The 8,884-nt window shown below is 40.9% G+C and overlaps 1 protein-coding gene across 1 annotated transcript in view; it reads left to right on the top strand.

Moving 5' to 3' along the window:
• The window catches only part of RASA3 (RAS p21 protein activator 3), a 154,806-nt gene extending 147,261 nt beyond the window's left edge, over positions 1 to 7,545 (top strand). The window contains exons 22-24 of the mRNA XM_066619056.1: positions 10 to 113; positions 2,516 to 2,699; positions 4,193 to 7,545. Of these exons, the coding sequence (XP_066475153.1) occupies positions 10 to 113; positions 2,516 to 2,699; positions 4,193 to 4,268 (364 nt within the window). The 3' untranslated portion in view covers positions 4,269 to 7,545. The remainder of the gene's footprint in view (positions 1 to 9; positions 114 to 2,515; positions 2,700 to 4,192) is intronic.
• Positions 7,546 to 8,884: the final 1,339 nt, after the last annotated feature.

The raw sequence follows: 8,884 nt of genomic DNA on the forward strand, positions 1-8,884 counted from the left end.
TCTCTGTAGGGGCTTACCAGCTAATATACAATTAGACATAGATGGAGACAGAGAAACAGAACGCATCTACTCTCTTTTCAATTTGTATATGGCCAAAGTGGAAAAAATGCAAGGTGAGTATGAAAATAAATTGCTCCTTTGTCTGCATGTGTCATTTTAGAAGAAAATTCTTATTTTAAAGAACACTTTGCTTCAAAAATCCTAAATGGCATCTCTATGTAAGCATAGTCATTCGTATACAGTACGCAAATTATTTATATTGTTAAGAAAGAGTGGCTTAGTTTTCATCCATAATTGCATCAGTAACCTTTTTCCATGAAATGTGTGTTTGTAGTTAAATCCCCCCCTCCTGTGTGTATGTGTGTATATGTAGCCACAATTCAGCCCTGATAAGGGAACATTTGTTCCCTTAGCTTGAGGAGGCCTCCGTGACTGCCCAACTACTGCAGGATGCAAAGCACTCCCTATTGGCATGGCTGTGTCACGACTGGAAAGTTGGGTTTGGCCCCCCCACACACACACACATTACAGATAGATTTTTTTTTTCAGGATTAGCAAATGAATGTGATTGCTAAATTAATATGAACAATAAATTAATGTTTATTGTTTTCTAATGGTTAGAAATTGTTATCTTGTCACTTGCAAAGCCGCCTTGGGTGCCTCCTTTCTAGGGAGGGAAAAGCAAAATTAAAGGCTGCAAAACAATACACGCTTTCCTGGGAGTAAGCCCTATTGAACACAGTGGGATTTACTTCTGAGTAGCCATGCATAAGGTTGTGCTCAGAGTGTTTATAATAAATAAATAAATATATAATATAATAAATAAAAATAATTGGATAATCTGTTGCGCAGACTTTTCTTGCCTGTTGACATATGTCTATTTTTCATTAATTATCTTCAGTCCTGATAGGCATTTTTTCCCCCCAGATTCATTAATGAAATCTGAGTATTGGGTAGAAGAAGTATTCAATGAATGTAAAAAGAGGGGGCATCGTATGACCGCTGCATTTCTTGGCATGCTAGAAAGCTATTTTGAACTACAGTTTGCCAAACTTCAAGTTGTGCTTCAGCACCAGGGAGACTCAGGATATCCTAAGCTAAAATATAAATATAACTTTGGAGTTTATAAGCCAGTGGGGTCATTTATATTTAAACTTACTCTGACCCTGTGTAATTGCAAACCTACAAAACTCTCTTTCCATTTCTGAGTTACTGGTTCCTTTACTTTATATTATATTTACCTTTGTATTGATTAGCAAAGTCCTTTGCCAATAGAAAGAGAGAGACACACCAGGTATTTATCTTCTTTTAATCAAGCACAGATAAATGTGAAGCTTTACAAAGCCAAGGACAAAGGAACTCCAAATGGAACAGATAGTAGAATGAAGCCTTGCCTTCCCTGAACTCATCTTCAGCCCAGGCATGCAAAAATCCTGAGCTCCTCTGACAGGATTAGTTTGGGCTTATGCACACTAAGTTTTTGCAGTATTGTTATTTAGTGTGAGGGGGAAATTGTTTAATCAAAAGGTAGTTTCTATCAGTTTCCATGTTAAACCAAAAGTTAACTGCAGTTATTCCCTAGGCCTAGTCCATTCTAACATCAGTGGTGATGGTCACTGGTTTGAATGACTGCAAAGGAGGTTTAAACAAGTTCATGGTGGGTAGATCTATCAACGGTTAATACCCAACCGTCAGCTTTTAAGGCAGTGTACCTCTGAATATCAGGCACTGGGTACAAAAATGGGACGGGCATTCCTTTCTTGAGAGCTTAAAGAGTATTTGACTGTCACTTTTCAAAAGAGGGTGTTGAATTTGATGAGCTCTTGGCTTGATTCAGAGGAACTCCTATGCAATTGTCCTCTGCTGTATATCTTCTTGAAGTTACCTGGTTGTTTGTTTCGAATGACATTTATACTTTGTATTAGTTATGTTGGCATCCTTCAGTCTCAGAAGACTATGGTATTGCACTCTGAATGGTGGTTCCGGAACAGAGTGTCCTCTCCAGTGCGCAAAGCCTGGTAGAGTAGATATGGAGGATAGACTGTTACCCATGCAGCAAATCCCCCCTCTCCACGTCGCTGAAATTGTCCAATGGAAAGGCAGAAGCCAATACGGTTGGTTCCAGCGGCGTCGCAGGAGTTGCCAGAACGTGACTGTGTTCAGCCATGAACTGCCTCAGGGACTCTGGCTCCGGATTTTGCCTCGAGGTTGACTCCTGAAGCTTCTTCCATAACTGGATGTAGCCACAAGATAGTGGAGGTTTGGGATCAGAGTTTTCTTCTCTCAGATGAGCTGCGTTCCCAGGCTAACGAGTCTCATCTACCTGGTGGCTGTTTAGTTGCCTCTTACGACAAGTACAGCCAAACCGAGGGCCTATTCGTATCCCCCAGCCCCCAGGGGTTTATTTGTATAATTAGTTATACAATTAACTAATTCTCTCTCTCTCTCTCTCTCTCTCTCTCTCTCTCTCTCTCTCTCTCTCTCTCTCTCTCTCTCTCTCTCTCATTTTTGGCAGAGGCTTGTGGCAGCAAATCTGTGTATGATGGGCCAGAACAGGAAGAGTATTCAACATTTGTCATCGATGACCCTCAGGAGACCTACAAGACACTAAAACAGATTGTAGCAAATGTTAAAACATTAGAGCAGGAACATGCTCAGTACAAGAGGGATAAGTTCAAGAAGACAAAATATGGAAGCCAGTAAGTGTGGTTTGCTACTGAAAGCCAACTTAACTATTAGTTGAATTCCTGACGTTCATTTGTTTCCAAAACATTGAGAGTGAAGGGTTAGCTTTGTTTTGTTTTTCTTTAAGGCTGTGGCTTTGCTAAGTTGCTTGAGTTATTTTTAACTGTTACTTAGAAGCTGTTCTAGAGTGCACCCATTTCCTATTTCTGGCACATTGTGGACTAGATCGCATGGGAATTTTCTGTAACTGGATGGTCTTGCCCTTGAGCAGAGTGTTCCAGTAGATTTTTCACCCCAGTGGGTGGAAACCATGTGGCAGCCACAAACACTTACCATATGGTAGCTTGTGACCACGGCAGCCTCTTCTCCCCAGGGGGACAAAACAACATAAAAAGGATTGGTGAAGACCATCCTGGTCACCCACAAAAGCTCATGAGATCGGGGATGTGCTCTTAGACTGCAATCCTATGTATACTTACATGGAGGTGAGAGTTCATTGAACATAATGGAACTGACTACTTAGTAGGGTTGCACAGAATTTATCTGCCAGTCTATTTACCAAGGTCCAGCAAAGAAGATGGGAGTAAGGGACAAGGAATACACCTGAACAAAAATAGTGGGCTATTCTTACAGGTTGCGTCACCTTCTGGCTCACTCTTTTGGATTAATCCCCCAGTTTGTACAGTTTTTGCATCTCTTTGGGTGTTCCTTTGAAGAGGCTGCCTGACCTTTCCTCAGTCAGGGGTGGCAAGGATACCGCAATACCCAACCCACCGGGCAATTTAGGATAAAACTGGGGTCCTTCAAGGCAGGGTCTTTCCAGTCATATGGGAATTGCCAGTTTCTAGCTTGCCCCTGGGCTCAATGGGCGGTAGAATCCTGGAGTGGCGACCAGTCCAGACCATCAACAGCCTGAGGATTAGGTTTTCCCTTTCCCACAACCCAGTCCTATCCAAATTTCCAGCACTGGTGCAGCCACAATGCAGCCCCGAGGTAAGAGAACAAATGTTCCCTTACCTTGAGGAGGCCTCTATGACTGCCTCCCCACTACAGGATGTAGTGCATGCCCCATTGGCACAGCTGCATCAGCTCTAGAAAATTGCATAGGATTGGGCCCCCAGTTTCCTACAGAGGAATCCTATGGTCCAAACCCCTTTCAATACTAAGCTGCCCCCAGTATTTTTGGCACTTGAATAGGGACAGACATCACACTATCACACTATTTTCCCACCAAAATTGGCCACCCATAGCTGTTTGCTGCATTTATTCATTGGTTTTAAATATGCTCCTATTGACATGATTAGCTGCACTTTTATTTTGACCCTTGTGTATCAATATTTTGCCTTCATGAGCTTCCATTACACTATCACTTAATCCAGATCTTTCTCCAAAAGGAAAAGTTAGAAACACCATTTTTTGTTGTTGCCAGATAACCTTCTCCTGATCTGCAAAGCACAGGAATAAACCTGTCAGTCTTCTCTTTTGACCTACACTCTTCATTTTCTAGGGAACATCCCATTGGTGACAAAAGCTTCCAGAGTTACATCAGGCAGCAGTCGGAAATCTCAGCACATTCCATTTGAAGTTTGAAAGAAGTTACGATATGGTGCTGAAAGGTCAAGTCGAAAGAAAATAAAAAGGGAAGCCACCAGTAGCAAGATGTACATAACAAGCGTCAGGCTTGCTGAGGCTTGCTCACTGTTTTCTCTCTCCAAGAACTGTTACAGTAGTAGCTATGCACTTTATTCATCTGATGTTAGCAGATGAAGGAACGCTGCCTCCTCGGCAGCATTTGTCATAAATGTTGTGGTTTTTACTTTGTGTGTGTTTTTTAAAAAAATGCTGCTCTGGTTTCCTGGAGTCTAGTGATCAGTTCAATGATCAAGGTGTGTAGACTTCATTTTAACAACTTCCACAATCCTTTACACAACTGAGAGCATTTTTTTTTAGATTTGTTATTTTTCGTTGCTGGCTACTTTTGTGCTCTGCCACACTGCTGTTAGGGAAGGCTTTTATGGCACTTGTTCTTATTTTTTAATGGCTGTGTTTTAAAAGAAGGTCGAGAGAAGTCCCCTTTGGTATTTGGTATTGTCACGCCACGCTGGAGCCTTGCATTACAGCAAGCCAATATGTTTTGGTTACAGCAGCAGCAGCATAATGTTTGAAGGAGGCCAGCTTTTTAAGAGAAATTCTGATATTTAATGGTACTCTTAATATTTTTTTGAGATATAAGGTTGTTTCCACCAAGGCATTTTCAATTTCTATTTTTGCTATAAAGTGGTGCCATGAATTTGAATAATACAAACTAAAGCAAATTGTTTAAGTACAAGAATGCCTATGTTGACCAGTCACAGAAAGGTTAGTTTAGATATCTGTATGGCTCTCTCTCTCTCTCTCTCTCTCTCTCTCCCCCCCCCTTCACTTCAAGTGTGGCATGTGTGCTTCACTTCAAGGGCCACTTCAAGTGTGACTTATTCTTTCTTTCTATAGTACTTCCATGTAGGAAAACAGTGTTCATACCATGTGCAGTTTGTCATAAGTGCTGAGTGTATTCCTTCCCAGAGCCTAGGAGAGGAGGATAAAGGGGGTAATTTGTACCCGGGCCCGGGTACAAAAGGGGGCTCAGGAGACAAAGGAGGGGGCCCCGAAATTTCCTGGGATCTTACATTTTCCAATGTCACCCAGACTCACTGCCAACATGGGATGCTGTGGGCATTACTATGGGCACATAGCAGCGACTACTGCCACAAGTCATACACACCAGGCTCAGGAATGCATACATTCCTTAACAGTGTCACATCTGGAGGAAACTGGCCCGCTACAGTAGCTCTTTGGCTTATGGATCTGCTTACCATGAAGGAGTGTATAGGAGCTTAGTGACACAGCTTTGAGACTGCAGGGCTGCAAAAGTCAGTTTTGGTGCACACAGGACACTTTTCCATGCTAGTGTGAGCCTAAATTCATTGATACTATTCTCCTGTAATGATTTTCTATATTTGAAAGATTTTAGAGAGACTTAGGAGTGTGTTTGTATTACTGTTTCTAGCTGCCAACACTGGGCAGGTAGGTAGACCTGAGTCCACCAGAACTGGTAGACCTGGGCTCCAAAGACTATTCTGGCTTTCCATTTCCCCCTGCTTGTTTTGCCCCCATTTTGCCCATTCCCATTGTCACCTCCAACTCTATTTCACCCCCTCCCTCTTTGGGAAGGGGGCCAAAAGAAACTTTGCACCCCCTGATAAAATTCCTCTCAGAGGCCCTGCTCCTTCCTGTTTGACTATATGTACACACTAGAAAGCAGAGGTAAAACCAGTGACTGAAAATGGGTTTACTACAGTCCCAAAGTGTTTTTAACTCCACTAGGTTCTTCCTCAGAGGAAAGATTGAAAAGCCCGAAATTGCTGTATACTGTCATTATAGCCTTTCTGGAGAGGTTGACTGCTGCAAACTAGAAACTAATGCAGTGGTTCTCAACCTTTATAGAGGCTCTGGAGGCTACTGCCTAATTTATAAATGCCAGGGGGGGGGGGCTATGATGGTAATTGGGCAGCAGTGCTCCCCACCCCCAGTAGCAGCTTATTTAACCCTTGATGCACATAGCCTAATCTGCCCTGTCAGTTTCATGAACCACCAAAAATTGGGTCACAACCCACTGGTGGGTCCCAGACCCGCAGTTGGGGAACTGCTGAACTAATACATTTCAGACAGAGAAAATGGATGGGAATGAACTAAGTTCTCACACTGTGATTCTCTACGCATGGTTTGCACATGCTGCACAGAAGTATTATCCATGTAGGAAATCAAGGTTCCTTTTAAAGCAGGCTGAAGAAGGACAAAGCTGTAATTTAAGGGACTCACGTTATAATTAGGGAATAGCACTGCCTTAACTCTACAGGAGAAGAGCATTGGGGAAAATGGCCTGCCTGTGTGTTACATGTGCAGAGTCTTTAACGAAAAGTTAGGAAGTTGTGTGTTTGTACTGAATGATGTTTAAAACTGAAGTTCCTCTTCTCCTAGCACTCTTTGATTGCTTGGGGTGAGATTTATACTTTCTATAAAAGTGTTTCAAGAATAGATATATGTTTTATGTTTTAAATTTTTGCATTAACACACAGCTGTAACTTGTTAATATATTATGAATGGAGATAAAGTGGACTGAGTTACGTACCTCAAAAAGACAAATAAATGCTGTTAAGGAGGGGGAATGAAGAAATGATGGGCAAGTGTGTATGTGTAATATATAAATAATATGTGTGTGTGTATATCTATATAAATACATACACATACACATATATATGTATTTACTGTTCAGTTGTATGTCATAATTCTCTTAAAGGTCTGGTTCAATGCATGTTGGGCTTTGATGGATGCCTCAATAATGTGACAGAAGTTACAGTAAGTTGGGGATATTTTGGACCATAATTAATGAACTTTTGCCTTGTTGTGAAGATTCTGTACCTTTGCCTAATGGTGTTTTTGAGTAAGTCGTCAGTGTCTGCCAGGCTTTTGAATCCTAAAAGGAATATTGAAAGTAAATGTCTGCAGTCCCAGCCCCACAGTGTTCAAATTTCATGGCATTAAATGAAGGCTTTTGTGCAGCCTCTATTTTTTAGCGATGTTACAGATGTTTGTTGTTTCTTAGCATTTGAGTATATTAGAAAGCCACAAGACGGGTGAAGATATTCTATCAGTTGCCAACAGGATGGCTGGGAAAGAACTGTACAATGTGCCGTGAACTGCCAATTGAATGCCAGGGTTTTTTAAAAAGTGTTTGTAACTTAATAATCTTTTAATGAAATACTAATGACCTGCAATGTGTGTTCTACTTGCCAATTAAAAGAAGTGTTTTATTTCTGAAAAGTGTGTGCATGTACGTTACTAGCAAAATACCAGTGGGCCTTACTCAAAAGGAAAAGGTAGTTCTAAGGTACAGACAGCAACATAATTAGTCAATCATATGGGTATGCCCTTCCAATAACTTTATGAAAAGCTATTATTTTGAAGGGCTGCAGGCTTTATTTAATTATGTTTGCAGTCCTATGCATACTTGCATTGAATATAGTGGGACTTGGTTTCAGTATACATGCACAGGATCAGAGTGCAGTGTTGGGTATTTGCTGAGGGCCAGTTTTAATTGGTGCACTGAGATTGAAAGGTACGTTGGGGTGGATTTTTAAGGCTATTTTTGTGCAGGGCTGTTTCTGTAATACAGAGTAAAAAATTATTAAAGATGTCCTTTCTAACAAGGAGTGGTATCTTTTGTTTGTTAAATTGTAAGTTATTTTGCACTTCAGAATCCCCCCGAAAGCACTTTGTACTGAATGTTCCGTAATATGAAGACTTCTTTCAAGGCTAATAAATAAATGTAATCCATTAATTGATTTGAAAGCAGATAATAAACAGTAATTATCAAAACTATATAACAGCTCTACAAGATACTGCCTGGTGTCCTAAGACCACAATCCAGTACAGAATAGTGTATCTTAAAGCCACTGAAATCAGTAGACATTAAGTGCACATAACACTGTGCTGGTCCAGAAAATAATGAGAACTTGTAACATAAAGCTTCTTCTGTTAGGCAGGAGTTAACGATTCAGAAAAAGTAGGCGTTTCATGAATACAAACACATGCATTCATGCTTAAGCCTAAATTTTCAGTCAGGACCAAAGTTTATCTGAGCAGGTTCTCATTGTTGTTGTGCCTGAGCAACTGGTTTATGGCAATTGTTTTGTAGAATTTGTATTTTACAAGACCAAAAGAATAATATAAAGATACTTTTATATACATTACTCTGGTTTTATCAAAATGTACCATTAGGTGGTGGTCATTGAACTCCTTTAACGGAACAAGAGAGAGATGCATCTCCTTGCATTCTAGTCATTTCCTTGTCCTCTCATGAAAAGAGCAATACATTTATCCTCCTCCTTCCTTTCACTATTTCTGTTGATACCTAATAGTCCATTTTCTAGGTCAACCCTTGCACCCTGCATGATTTTCTCAATGCAATGGGGAAAAAAGTTACAGGGGAGGCAGTTGGCAACTGCAAGTATATTCTCTATAAATGAATAAACAATTGGCAGTGATGGCAACATTACAATCAGTTACATGCCCCAACCTATATTGGAAACATGGGGTTTGGATACAGACCAGGGGTTGGATCCAAAGATGTGCTTGACCCATGCCAAGGGACAGCCAAACA

The sequence above is a fragment of the Tiliqua scincoides genome, chromosome 3 (genome assembly GCF_035046505.1).
Source record: "Tiliqua scincoides isolate rTilSci1 chromosome 3, rTilSci1.hap2, whole genome shotgun sequence".
NCBI lineage: Eukaryota > Metazoa > Chordata > Lepidosauria > Squamata > Scincidae > Tiliqua > Tiliqua scincoides.